General features: G+C 38.0%; 1 protein-coding gene across 4 annotated transcripts in view; it reads left to right on the top strand.

Annotated features, from left to right (window-relative positions):
• The first annotated feature begins 68 nt into the window (after window positions 1-68).
• Window positions 69-15,139, top strand: part of fmnl2b (formin-like 2b) — a 29,775-nt gene continuing 14,704 nt past the window's right edge. For 2 of the 4 annotated variants that reach the window (XM_052558978.1, XM_052558980.1), the window contains exons 1-9: window positions 98-683; window positions 6,178-6,261; window positions 8,397-8,477; window positions 9,202-9,278; window positions 9,404-9,487; window positions 13,785-13,934; window positions 14,038-14,146; window positions 14,255-14,331; window positions 14,894-14,987. In XM_052558978.1, the coding sequence (XP_052414938.1) occupies window positions 564-683; window positions 6,178-6,261; window positions 8,397-8,477; window positions 9,202-9,278; window positions 9,404-9,487; window positions 13,785-13,934; window positions 14,038-14,146; window positions 14,255-14,331; window positions 14,894-14,987 (876 nt within the window). In that variant the 5' untranslated portion in view covers window positions 98-563. Of the gene's footprint in view, window positions 684-6,177; window positions 6,262-8,396; window positions 8,478-9,201; window positions 9,279-9,403; window positions 9,488-13,784; window positions 13,935-14,037; window positions 14,147-14,254; window positions 14,332-14,893; window positions 14,988-15,139 lie in introns of all 4 variants that reach the window. The other 2 variants (XM_052558977.1, XM_052558979.1) reach the window with 2 other exon arrangements.

Consider the following 15,139-nt stretch of genomic DNA (forward strand, 5'->3'; position numbering starts at 1 on the left):
ACTTTTAGGAGTCGGATTTTTAGCTGTTCTGTCCAAACTACAAATACCAGCATGCAACAGAACAAAACATTGCCTCCCCCAAGACTACTCAGCATGGCTTTTTGGCACTCCCCAGCGGGGGATTGGTGCTGAAAGACTTCATTGTGTCGGGGATTGAATGAGGGAGTTTGCGTTTTGTCGAAGTCCGTCTGTTATCGTCCACACAGCGCGGACTAACTGCTCTGCCCGAGTCCGAGCCATGCGCGTTATCATGCCGCAAACCTCCAGCGGTGCATTTATTGTGCATGATACAGATAAATGCGCCCAGCTTCAGAGCCGCTGCCGCTGAGTGAACGATGCTCAACAGCTTCTAAAAATGAACGGAGGGCCCGACAGATACGGATTAACAATGTAGGGATGCTATTCATCTGATACAGAGCTCTGCGGGTTTGCATCGATGGAGAGGGTGTCTGGTCACCTATAAAAAGCCTGCACTTCCTTTTTGATAGATTTTTTCTTGATTACATTTTGGTGCCGAGGACGTTTTTCCAAAGGGTTTACCGTCGCTGGGCATCAGACAAAACATGGGGAACGCAGAAAGTATGGATGCTCATCTCACAGATTTCAGGGCGAGGGGCAGCAAACCCCCTAAACTGCCCATGCCGGACCCGGCCGAACTGGAGGAAAGATTTGCCATCGCACTGGTAAATTTAATTGATATCCTCAAAAGCCGTAAGTGTATCATGTGCACAACTAGTATGGAAGCTGGCAGTCCACGCCAGCACACACGCCTCTATTGTGTGCGGTTGGCAGTGTGCATTGCTTTGATGCTGTTTGCGCGAGCATGATAGCTACTGATTGCAGGCGCGCGGCACCTTTAATGTGGAATCCTTTGGGTTTTTCATCTGCTTTAGCGTCACCAGAATTGTGAGCTTGCACACTTGCTTGCTTATCGCAGTGAATATGCGTTCATGTATGATTTAAGGAGTCTGTCCTTAATCCAGTCATCGCAACGTGCTCTGTAGGCCAGCGTGTTCCCTGCATTTACTTTTAAATATTTTTTAGGTGTTTGAACATGAGCAATAACCCCCGTGGTATCAAAAGTAAATTAACTTATTTGGATACAGAAAGAGCTACAATGTCAGTCTTGTTGGTTGATATTTCAGCCATTGGCACAACCTGTCTGATTGTTGTCTTTAATGGGTTCTGAAATGCTCCAGTTTGCCAGCAAGGGCTCTTCAAGATAATGTCTTGGGGGATATACATGATATCTACCCTGTGAAGGCTGTGATTTAATTATCTTATCAGAATATAGCTTGCAGTCTATTAAAATGACATTTGGAGTGGTACAGATTTCTCCCCAGAGACCCTAAATTTCCTTTTGGAAATCAATAAGGTGTAACTACTTGTCTCTGTATTATACCATTTGACTTTGATAAGACCTGTTTTCTTATTGATGTTAGCTGTTCCTGTTCATGTCTATAATTACAGTGCCTTGATTAATGTCAAAACCACATTCTTTTGACAAGCTTTACATGCGAAGTTCTCAAGGGTCTTTAATCAATGCACTTAGAACAGGTCATCTGTTGCTTATCTCCCTGATTGGATTTTCAGGGTGTCCTCCAGACAGACACAAGTAATTTGCTTACATTAGAGACCTGCCCTCTGAACACTCATGATCTAATCAGTGCATTGAGAATCAAAAGTCTGCAAATCAGCATAACCACTTCATGCCATGTGTGCATCGTGCATGTGTGTGGGCACGTCTGTCTGTTTGTGTCTGTATTTGTGCCTAAGAGAGGAGAAACGGAGTGGGGGGAGTGAATGCAAATCTTTTAATGTTGCCTCATTTTCTCAGATTTGCATCACAAATTCTGTCCCTATAGAGTTGGCTTTTATAGCCCAAGTCTCTTTACCCTCTTCCACATGTTGGGCACTGCTGTTGTGTTTTCATTTGATACTCAGACTGTTTGATTTCCAGAGCTTTTCTCTCATTAATCATTTAATCAGACTTGGGCTTGACTTATTATGCCCAAATAGAAGAACAGAAAGTAACCAGCAAAATGCATGAGGAACTATGTTTCAGTGAGTTATCTTTGATGGGCTCAGTTAAATTAATTTAAATATAATTTAAATTAAATCAAAGGATTAAACCGATTCTAGCGATCCATTATATTACTTAAAGAGATTTTTTTTTTTTTTTACCCCAAAATGAAAATTGTCATTAATTACTTATTAATTACTCATGAATTACATTTTGGAGAGTACCCCAGAATGTAATCAACGTAATGAGCTTTGTTTATGTTCAGCATGTGTGCCCTCTCTGCTGAATGTAAACAACGCTTATTACGTTATGCGAAAGCACGCGCATGCTTGAACATAAACAACGCTCATTTCGTTGATAACGTTCTGGGTTACTCTTTAAAATGGCGTAAGACGTTAACTCGGGGAGAAGAACTGCTGAATAAGTTATGTTATTATTTTTTTTCTTTGCACACAAAAAGCATTCTCGTAGCTTTGTAAAATTATGGTTGAACCACTGATGTCACATGGACTATTTTACCAATGTCTTTGTGAGTAATTAATGACAGAATTTTCCTTTGTTTTGGGTGAACTAACCCTTTAAAAGTTGTACAAAATAAGCATACAGGTGCTTAATTAGAATATCATCAAAAAGTTGATTTATTTCACCAATTCCATTCAAAAAGTGAAACTTGTATATTATATTTATTCATTGTACACAGACTGAAATATTTCAAATGTTTTTTTTTTTTTTTTTTTAATTTTGATGATTATAACTGACAACTAAGGAAAATCCCAAATTCGGTATCTCAGAAAATTTGAATATTACCTAAGACCAATACAAAAAAGGATTTTGAGAAATCTTGCCAACTGAAAAGTATGAACATGTACAGCACTCAATACTTAGTTGGGGCTCCTTTTGCCTGAATTACTGCAGCAATGTGGCGTGGCATGGAATCGTTCAGTCTGTGGCACTGCTTAGGTGTTCTGAGAATCCAGGTTGCTCTGATAGTGGCCTTCAGCTCTACTGCATTGTTGGGTTGACCTTGGACCTCAGCAAACACAGTGGACCAACACCAGCAGATGACATGGCACCTCAAACCATCACTGACTGTGGAAACTTGACACTGGACCTCAAGCAACGTGGATTGTGTGCCTCTCCTCTCTTTCTCCAGACTCTGGGACCCTGATATCCAGAGGAAATGCAAAATTGACTTTAATCAGAAAACATAACTTTGGACTACACAGCAGTAGTCCAGTCCTTTTTGTCTTTAGACACTTCATACGTCTGTGCGTAGTGTTTCTTGAATCACAGACTCCAGCTGCAGTCCATTCTTTGTGAATCTCCCCTACATTTTTAAATGGGTTTTGTTTCACAATCCTCTCCAGGTTGCGGTTATCCCTATTGCTTGTACAATTTTTTTTCTACCACATCTTTTCCTTTCCTTGGCCTCTCTATTAATGTGCTTAGACAAAGAGCTCTGTGAACAGCCAGCCTATTTAGAAATGACCTTTTTTTGTGTCTTGCCCTCCCTGTGCAAGGTGTCAATGGTCGTCTTTTGGACAACTGTCAAGTCAGCAGTCTTCCCCATGATTGTGAAGCTTACAGAACTAGACCGAGAGACCATTTAAAGGCCTTTGCAGGTGTTTTGAGTTAATTAGCTGATTAGAGTGTGGCACCAGGTGCCTTCAATATTGAACCTTTTCACAATATTCAAATTTTCTGAGATTTTCCTTAGTTGTCAGTTATAATCATCAAAATTAAAATAAACATTTAAAATATATCAGTCTGTGTGTACTGAATGAATATAATATACAAGTTTCACTTTTTGAATGGAATTAGGGAAATAAACTTTTTGATGATATTCTAATTATATGACCAGCACCTGTTTATGGACCAAGTGTGTAGCACAAATATAATATCCAATATGGAGACATTTTCACTAAAATTAGTGGTGGATAGAAGAAAAGGTTTCATAAGCCCCTTTCACACTGCCATTCCGGCAAATACAGGGGTAAAGTGTTCCTGCAATTGGTCCCTGGTTGCTAGATTTGGCACTTTCACACTGCCAGTGATGACCCGGTATATGTGCGTGCTTTCACACACAACCTGTGAAGATCCCGTAACGACATGTGACATCAGCATGTGACGTGTAATGTACGAGTCGACAACGCTAGGCACGTTATACTTGCACTCCATTATATTACTCCGTTATACACTGAAGCAAGCAAACGATCTCGGCTTCAGTGCGGAAATTGAGGAACTAACTGATCTCCGCTTCATTACAGTTTGCACATATGTTTTCATCGCGAATGTTGATTTTCCTTCAGAACAGCCGGTAAAAGAGTCGCGCGATAACGCACGTCATCACTTCGACACGGAATTAGATCTGGCTTTTGTTCACACAGCGCTCGTCCCGGGGCGAACCCCCCAATGTTACTAGGTCCCCGACCCGGGTTCAATTCGGTAATCAATTCCGGGACGTGGTTGCTTTCACACAGAAGGCGACCCGGCAAGTTCCGGAAATATTGCGGGTCCGACTTGCAGTGTGAAAGGGGCTATACTGGGTTTCTTTCCTTAAATATGCTCGTCTTAAAGAAGTAGTTCACCTAAAAAATGAACACACCCAGGCCAACTTGGATGTAGATGAGTTTTTTCATTAGAACAGATTAGGAGAAATTTAGCATTACAGTTCATACAGTTACAGAAAAAAGTTGATTAAGCACATCACAATAATCCACAAGTTATCTTCACTCCAGTCTATCAGTTAATGTCTTGGGAAGTGAAAAGCTGTGTGTTTGAGAAATTCACACAGATCAAGCACCGTTTACAAAGCAACCCACTTGCACTAAGTTTGTACTTAAAATACTAAAAATTATTCTTTGGTACTTCTTAAAATAAACTTCATCTAAGTGTACTCATCTGTGCTATTTTGAGACACCACGAATATGAACTAAATGTGCTTTTGTGCTTTTAACATACCATCTCTGTATTTAAAGTCGTCGTATGATGTTGCTAAAAAGAACATTATTTTGTGTAATGAAATGTGTTTATGAAGTTTAAAGTTAAATAAACACATTATTTTCCACAATGTACATTATTGATTCTCCTCTATGTCCGGCTTTCTGAAACGTGTCAGTTTTTATTAAGCTCATCGTTCTGAAAAGCCAGGTGTACGCTGATTGGCCAGCTATCCAGTGTGTTGTGATTGGCCAAAATGGAAATGTTACGCCCCTTACCATATTGTCATGCCTTTTCCCGGTCAGAACACCACAGCAACAGGACAAAAACATTAAAACCCATTATAAACAAGGCATTTGTTGCATTCAGTGGGGACATAAGTACAGATTATAAAGACTTGTACTGTTTTTTTCAAAAGCACAATTTAGTTCTTATTCGTGGTGTCTCAACATAAAATCACATAGCTGAGTACAATTAGATGATATTAAGTTTATCTTAATAATAATTTGTGCTATATAAATTACAAAATTAGTGTGTGAAAATAGAGCACTATTTAAAAAAAAAAAGTACATTACAGGAGTGCACAACATTTTATTTATGGAAACACTATTATGGATTATGTTTCACGTAGCGCATTAAAATGGTGTTGTTTTTTTTTACGAACACAGTTTTTTATTTCACAAGGTGTTAATTGATGTTCTGGACATGTGGATTATTGTGATGTATTTATCAGCCGTTTGGACTCCATTGGTTAGCAAGTGATGTTATGTTAAAGCTCTCCAGAAACAAACTCATCTACATGTTGGATTTTTCCATTTTTGAGTGAACTATTCCTTTAGGCAGCCTCTTGAAATGTATGAAACTTTAATTAAATTCATACTTTTTTTAACTGCTGAAGATATTCTGTATGAAATTGCAGATATTTATTTTCTGTATGATTGTTGCAGAGAAGAATGTGGCTGTTCTGAAGATATTTAGTCTGTTCAGATGGGATTTGAACTTAGATGAGAGATGGGACAAAATAGTAAAATGGTTATACACTGCTGGTGAAGTCTTTGCTTTTGAACAACTTAAAAAGAAAAATCAATGGTGTCTCTGGAATTTCAGAGACTAGCTTTTGGGCTTTTCATCACTTGAATGTTATGTTATGTACAAAATGCCTTCAATAATGTGAGAAAAAAAAATGTTGATTAACTTTTTTCTGTCTTTCTCAGAACTCTATGAACCTTCCTCCGGATAAAGTGAGGCTCCTTAGACAGTATGACAATGAAAAAAAATGGGAGCTGATATGTGATCAGGTGAGAGAGTCTGTTTTTACATGCATTCTGCACAATGAGTCTCAGATAAGCTAGAAAGCAATATTACAGAATTGTTATATAACCATATCTTAGTCAGAGGTTTTTTTCTTTTCACAGAAAATTCAAGTCTTTATTATAACCAGTTTATTATAATCAGTCTCTGTCCAGTGCATGTGAAATACTTATAATGCTTTAAGTGATGTAGAATTCATATTTCTTCATGAAATAACTGATAAAGTAATTTGAAAAAGTTTCAGTGAGATATAGTTTTTTCATACAGCGTGGGTGTATCACCGTGCTCTCTATCTCTCACATAATGCAAATGGCTTCAAATCACATCCCGTCTACGCTGTAAGTAAGCTGCACACTGCAAAGTTGACACAGGAATTGTCACTTGCACTACTGAGGCAATGTTGCATTGTCACTAAAATTGTTAAAATTACATTTTTTTTTATTCTTGCCAGTGTTTAAACCATTCAACTCTTTCCTGAAGATTGTACACTCATGCACACACATAAAAATGGCAGGTTCACATTACTCCATTTGTATGTGGTTCGTATTTTCTCCACACTCATGTTACACACACAGTTGCGATCTGGCTGTGCGTTCAGGAGCGGTGCATCTGCAGCAGTGCAGAGATCGTTTCCACACCGAGTCTATTTTTTGCTTTGCTGCATGCACTGAATTAAAGTAACAGCGCATTGTTTAAACAAAAACTTTTGTAATTACACCATAAATGCATATAATTAAAGTCTACTGTGTTTCACCGCCAACACATAGGCTATGTTTGTTTTTGTTTTTTTGGCTAGGTTTAAAGGAAAAGAGCACTTTTAGATAAACAAGGCAATAATCTTAAAGTTCTTAATTAAAGTTCTTTATGAACCGCAGGGTTGCTTGTAATAAAGATTTAAATGCAAAAGAAAAGGCAGCAGAGCAGACTGTTTCTGTCAATGGTAAGATTTAATTGAAATGTTTTGCTTTAGCAACTTAATATATAAATCTAAAAGTAAATACAAAAGTAAAAAGCATTGAATAATTGATAAAAAACTGTATTACTGTACTGTGTTAAAAAAAAAATTACAATGTTGAAAAAGCATTTTAAGATAATGTTTGGATTCAAAATCAAAATAATGGCTAAATGTTGTGTTTGTTGTAAACAGCCATGGATCAGGAGCAGTCTCTTGTGTGAAAGTACAGTCAGTGCTGCTTCTGTTCCACACATGGACTACATACACACTGCAAACAGAGTATGTGTGAACCTCACATACAGCTCACAAATCCTGATCGGAGCACCCCTAGTTTTTATTCACTGCGTAAAAAAACAACATACGCTTGTGATCTTGTCAACCGATTTAATAACCCCTGGAATACACTTGAGATTTCTCATTTCTGTCCACTCCTTTACAGATCTATTTTTGCGTGGCGCCGTGGCCCCATCAAAACGTTGTCATTTTGTTTGTTTTATTTCCTGTTAGCATCCTTTGGTATAAGAATTATTCCAGTAAAGCAGATATCTATTTTTCTTTATCCTTTTCAATGACAGAATTCATATTTAATTATCCAATGTTTTTTTTAAGTTGGTTTAAATGACACCACATCTGACCTTTTCTTTTTGTTGTATTTCCTGTACACCTTTAGAACTTTAACTCGATCCAAGTTGAAAATGAGTACAGATATATAATACATAATACATCGCCCTTATACATGCACAGAGGAAAGTTAATTTATCATAGCAGCACCACTAAGTAAACACATTCTTTATTAATGCATTCTCTCTACATCTGCGGTATCATGTCACCATGACTACACTGACGTAAGAAAAGGAAAACGTGGCTGACTGACACTGTGGAAATGTTTGTTGAGGTGAAAGATTGCGAAATGCCTGCTGTCTAAATAAGGAATGATCATATCTCAGTGATTGCCATGATGCTTTCAAGGCTGAAATGTGGTTCAGATGTGATTGGGGAAAAGTGAGAAGTTTAATGATTGGGAATTAGATCGGAGGATAACTGAACAGAAAACAAGGTTTGCTTAGTTAAAGTTTTATGTTGAAGTTGGGGAGGGGTTTGAACTTGCTTCTAGAGGGGTGTTAAATATGAATAATAGAAATATAGCATCATTTGCGTGTCTAACAGGAACGATTCCAAGTGAAGAATCCTCCCCATACATACATCCAGAAGCTCAGAAGCTTTCTGGACCCTGCCGCCACCAGGAAGGTGAGTTCCTTCATGTATGCAGACTGTCTCTGTGACTTGTTTAATAGACCGCAAATATTTAAAGATCTAGCCCTGGTATGCAAACGTTGTACATTCAAACTCATCACTCATCACTTATCATTGAGCCCTTAAGCAAAGAACTTGCAATTAGTATTTAGTAGATAGTGTGTATATGTATGTGTAAAGATGCCTTGAAGGAATTATATATGCATATAAAAATAAGTCTCCTTCATGTTTTAAAGCTGCGTCTAAGTAACGGAATAAACACCATCCTCTTAAATTCAATGGCCTATCCAGAAACCCTTATTGAATATACACGTAAAGTCATATAGCACTTAAATAAGCATTAGAATAAAATCTCTCTAATGTAGGGCCTCTCAAACTGGAGTTGTAGATGTCATCAAGAGTGTGCATAAAGAGGTTCATTTCATGAATGTAAATTATAAATTATGCATGTTGATAGTTTCCTTCAAGGTTATAAGTGTAACCGCACTCTTGTGTAAAAAAAAAAAAAAAAAAAAAGAACTTTTTTAAATCATCACGCTCAAAAAGAATCTAAAAAAAAAAAAAAGTGTGTGTGTATAACTTTCTGATAAGTTGACAACTAATTAGAAAGTATTCCACATTCATCATCAACAAGTTGCATTTGGCATTTGCTAACAGTACTTCCCAGTCAAATCAAGTACACACTTGCTCAGAAGTGGACATCTCTTCCTCTTGGCAGAAATTTAGAAGGCGAGTTCAAGAGTCAACTCAGGTGCTCAGAGAGCTGGAGATATCTCTTAGGACCAATCACATCGGGTGAGTCACGTGTCCAATGAATCAACCTCAATGTAAGATGAATTAAGTTGATTTTAGAACTGTGAAAGGTTTCTTCTGAGGTATTCAGTTGGAGAAAGTTATTAAATGTTTTGTTCTTCACTTAGGTGGGTGAGAGAATTTCTCAATGAGGAAAATAAAGGGCTTGATGTTCTTGTGGAGTACCTGTCTTTTGCCCAGTATGCTGTCACGTAAGTAGATTTTTACTTGTCAATCTTAATTTTTGTCTTTCCTGCTGTCTTTTGCTTTCGCTTAACACCTCAGAATGCTTTTGCTAGGGGTTGTCACAACAATCGACTGTTTTAATGAAATCTTATCAGTCAGACGGCACTGATCCAAATCCAATATTGTGCGCATACTATTGTGTTATTGTTGAGTCCCGTGAAAGGCACAAAGACATGATAAAGCACCATAAAGTTTTCATGAACTATATTTCAAGTGTTCTGAAGCTTTTCCATAGTTCGATGGGAGGTACAGATTTATATTTAAGTCAATAAAGGGGACCTATTATGCAAAATTCACTTTCACATGTTGCTTGGACATAAATTCTGTTGTCAGTGTGTGTACGCAACCACCCTATAATGATAAAAATCCACCCACTGTTTTTTTTTTTTTTTTATCCCCAAATAAAAATAAATAAAAAGCAGTGTCCCCCAACTACTGGTTTTCAGCATTGTTGCTAATGTGATGTTACATTAGCCACAGGCCTCACCCACGAAAGCTGACAGACACTGCCGTTTATACCCTAAGCCAGTTCACAGCAAGTTGAACACAGTCCGCCATTGCTGCACTGATGAGAATGTCTTCCAAGCGCTTTAGGTGTTCTGCAGCTGGATGGATTAATATACATGACTCTCTCCATTTACTCATGAAATCTTAGCCGCTGAAGACAAGGTGGATTAATTTTGTTTTTGAAGATGCTCTCTCAACTCTACCGCAATTAGTTTATGTCTGCGTGAATCATTTACAACGGACTGCTTTGTGAATGAGGGTCAGTATAAAGCAGTTTTTGCACAAAAGTTTCTCCTGTAGGATGGATCAGTGCCAACTGTTTGTGATGCAGCTACACCTCCAGAAAAAGTATCACGCGTTAGCTTTCCAGATTGCCTTTCTGAATGATGTTCTTGGTGCTCTGTAAGGCTAATGTTGCTAAAGCTACCATTGTCTGTCTTTTTTAACTGATGCTGCCTTCATGTGCTACCAGAATGATTGTGAATAGGAAAATGGGAGTTAAAATTGCATATGAAAGCAGAAGTCGTCCACTGGAATTAGTCGAGCTCATAGTGGGGCTTATAAAGTTTGTAATAGCATGCAATGGCACCATGAGTTATTTTTTATTGTGCCATGCTCCTGTCTGTGTAATTCATAAAACTGAGTTTTTAATGCAAAGTACAATCAGTTGACTGACTTTTAAACTGAGTGCATTTTCTGTAAAGATAACAGGCTTGTACTAATATCGGATAGTGATGTGTCGTTCTTTAATATGACTCGGGAAGAACCAGCCGTCTCGGGGGGTGATTCATTCAGTCGCAAATACGCAATATTCTATAGGTTCTGTTCTGCTAGTTATAGTTCACCTGTGTCAGTCAATGCAGTCTTGAGCCGGAAAGAGAATTGATTAGTTCATCGTTCGGGTCTATCTGGTTTTTGACTTGTTCTTCAATCACGTGACAGACCCATATGCTAAACCAATGCAGCCTGAGCCAGAAAGAGAATTGATTAGTTCATCGTTCCCCCCAAAAAAGTCATAATTTACCCAAATTGTGTTTGTGGATTAATTACCGCCGCACCATGTAATCAATTAGATTTATATTTTATTTAGATGTCAGTTTTGCAACAAGGTATTTTTCATTATATTTGCTCTTCGATAAGTAGTTCAATTAGAGTTCAAGTGTAGATTGATGCTAAGCCAGGGGATTGGGCATGATAGGGTCTAATGAAACTCTGCATGGGTGTCCTAAGTTGTAGGCAAAGAAAAGAAATGGAAGTAATGTTAGTGCTTCTAATAAAGAAAGGATCAATAGTTGCCAGCTTACAGAATAAGTGTAGTAGGATTAGAAGCTGGCTATGGGGATTTAACCATATGCCTGGCTAAACAGAGGAGTTAAAAGTGTAGACTTAAATAGAGTTTGTCTGAACAGTGTTAGAGATGCCATTCCAAAGGCTAAGACCATGTAAGAAAATGCTTATCTCATTTCTTTTAGTTTGTCTTAATTGGCACTGTCAAAATGCAATAGTTTCTGGATCTTAATGGGTTTGTAAAGTAGTTAAATAATGAACATGACAGATAAGAGAAATTTACAAAATGTGCAGTTCTAAGGATCCCAGGACCAGACACCATTGAAATAGGCTATTAAGAACTTTATGAGCAATCAAAAGTTTTTATTATATATATTAGGGGTTGAACGACTTTTTAAAGTTAGCTTTTATGTGATTAAAGTGGAGTTGACATCTGCTGGTCACTGATGTCATTAATAAACACATAAGACTGAACCTGGAGCTGACACTCGAACACCTTGTGCACAACTATGGCATATGACACAGTGTGCTGCCCACATGGCTATTGCTTCTATAACAGTTTTTCTATTTGTCATACTTCTCACAGATTTCTGCTCCTTCTAAATCAGATAAAGAGATAAAGTAACACAGTAAAGTTTACATTCGTATGAATGCATTAATGAGAGCGATTGTGTTTGTGAATTAATTCTATCTGGCAGCATCTCTCTACTGTATTAAAGCTGTGGGATTTAGTTAAGAAATATATGCTAGAACCTTTCAGTTTCTAAGCTAATTTATTGAGATCACAGAACGGTGTTGACAACACATTTCCACGCTGAATGATTCTATTTGCTCATGATCTGTTCGTGAAGTACTCGCTACTGTCTGTAGCCTATGTGTGTGTGTTACAGTGGAGCAGCGCATTAGATTTGAATAGCGATTAAAGCGTCATGGCAGAGCATTGAAGTCGACTAGTCAAGTCAAGTCGCCTTTATTTATATAGCGCTTTAAACAAAATACTTTGCGTCAAAGCAACTGAACAACATTCATTAGCAAAACAGTGTGTCAATAATGCAAAATTACATATAAAAGCAGTTCATCATTGAATTCAGTGATGTCATCTCTGTCCAGTTTAAATAGTGTCTGTGAATTTATTTGAAATCAAGTCAATGATATCGCTGTAAATGAAGTGACCCCAACTAAGCAAGCCAGAGGCGACAGCGGCAAGTAAAAGGAAACTCCATTGGTGACAGAATGAAGAAAAAAACCTTGGGAGAAACCAGGCTCAGTTGCGGGGCCAGTTCTCCTCTTATCAGACGAAACCAGTAGTTCAATTCCAGGCTGCAGCAAAGTCAGATTGTGCAGAAGAATCATCTGTTTCCTGTGGTCTTGTCCTGATGGTCATCTGAGACAAGGTCTTTACAGGGGAACTGTATCTGGGGCTCTAGTTGTCCTGGTCTCCAGGGATGTAAAGGTCCTTTCTAGGTGCTGATCCACCATCTGGTCTGGATACGTACTGGATCCGGGTGACTGCAGTGACCCTCTGATCTGGATACAGACTGGATCTGGTGGCTACGGTGACCTCAGAATAAGAGAGAAACAGACTAATATTAGCGTCGATTCCATTCTTCTAATGATGTAGCAAGTAAATCGGGTGGTATGGGAAGTGTTCCCGGTTCCGGTTTACCTAATTAATGCAGCCTAAACATCCTTTAACAGATTTGGATATTAAAAGCATATTCGTATGTTATGTGTAAGCCAGGTTATATCAGACTAGTCGATATATAGTTGAAAAAATCAGTTGTGTGGTAAGCAAAACAATGAAAACAAAAAGACCATGTGTCCTAAAAATATCACTTGAAGGAAGCATATAAGAGGAAAACAACACTGGGCCTAAAACGGAACCTTGTTGCATACCATATTTTACTGTTATTTGGACAGTCTTTCTTTTTCTTATACTCTCACATACACACATACATGGAATATCAATCTGACAGGTGTGAGCTAAACCAGACCGGTCCATGAATGCCAACATGATTCTTAAGGTTTTTCAAATGAGTGGTTCTGCTAAGAGCCAGCCATAATAGTATTAGTAATAAGTATTAGTAAAAGTGTTCCTGTGGCTCAGTATTAGTAATAAGTATTAGTAAAGTGTTCCTGTGGCTCAGTATTAGTAATAAGTATTAGTAAAGTGTTCCTGTGGCTCAGTGGTAGAGCATTGCGCTAGCAGCACAAAAGGTTGTGGGTTCAATTCCCAGGGAACACACATACTGATAAAAAATATATATCCAGAATTCAATGCACTGTAAGGTGCTTTGGGTAAAAGCGTCTGTTAATGGATAAATGTAATGTAAGTGTGATGGAGCCTGATATGTGACTGAAACATACTTTCTCAGCAAAGAGGAGTTGGGAGCACACAGTGTTTTGATAAAGTACACAATCTATACATCATTTTCTGTTTATGCTTTTAACACTGTTATTCTCTCTCAGGTTTGATGGAGATGTAACAGAGAGCACCACAGGTGAGACTTCTGTAGAGACCCCTTGGAGCAGGTCTATAGAAGATCTCCATGGCGACAGCAATCTACCATCACCGGTCAGCGGCTGCAGCATACCACGATCCACACGGCACTCCATTAGGTAGATGCATACAAACAGACACGAGCACATATGTGTTCAATCTGAAAATTGGAATACATTTTGTTAAGACCGCCATTAACATTGTAGTGTTTTTTTTTTTCAGGTCTAATACTTTGCCCAGTCGCAGAACTCTGAAGAATTCACGTCTAGTGTGTAAAAAAGATGACGTTCATGTCTGCATCATGTGTCTCAGAGCTATTATGAACTACCAGGTAAGCAGATAATGAAAATAAATTTTTTGAAAATTGAAAAACAGAACATAATGGTTTTAATCTCTTAAAATTTTTCCCTTTTCTATATCACACATTATTCGGCTGAAGTATGGCTTCAACATGGTTATGTCGCATCCCCATGCTGTAAATGAAATTGCTCTGAGCCTTAACAACAAAAACCCCAGGTAATCACAAACATACCAGTATATATTGGTTTCTCCTTACCAACAAATATGTGGAAACATTAATCATTGCCCGCAATCGTTTCTCCAGTTTCTGTGTTTAAACCTCTCAAACAGTTGATGAGGACTCCCTTATCTGTCAAGGCTTCCATCCAAACCCTTAAGCTATTACATTTGATCAAAGACCTTTTTAGAAGGGCTGTTCTTTGGAAACTTGAGCTATGAATGGATGAATTGTCTGTCAGTTGTGCTGATTAAGGTCAAAAGAAGATAACGGTTCGTAACCAAGACAGTTCCCTGAGACCATGATACAGAATCTTTCAAAGCCGTTAAACAAAACTTAATGAAAAGCTCCTTGTATAGGTGGGATAATTGTACTGTAATTTGCCAACCATAAAACCAATCGGACCATTTGACCTGCCCCTTGGAGATTTCTTGATTGGTTAGGAGTTGTATCTGGAATTCTTAATTTTTCCTTGGAATGTTTTATTCGAGTTTGTAGCACTAAGTATTTTGTGCAGGTTGGATTTCTTGATATATGTGTCCTTTTGTTTGTATTCTGCAGGACCAAAGCACTGGTTTTGGAGCTGTTGGCTGCTGTGTGTTTGGTCAGAGGAGGACACGAGATCATCCTGGCTGCTTTTGACCATTTCAAAGAGGTAAGAAAGGATATTTTTTCTTCCATAATTTGTGCATTGTTTATTTTACTATGATGTAGGACTAAATTACATTGGAAAAACCTGGCAATGCGATCTTACGTTTTTCTGCTATATACAGTATATTGTGATATAAAAAAATACAGGAATTATCA

The sequence above is a fragment of the Carassius gibelio genome, chromosome B6 (assembly GCF_023724105.1).
Source record: "Carassius gibelio isolate Cgi1373 ecotype wild population from Czech Republic chromosome B6, carGib1.2-hapl.c, whole genome shotgun sequence".
In the NCBI taxonomy this organism is placed as follows: Eukaryota; Metazoa; Chordata; class Actinopteri; order Cypriniformes; family Cyprinidae; genus Carassius; species Carassius gibelio.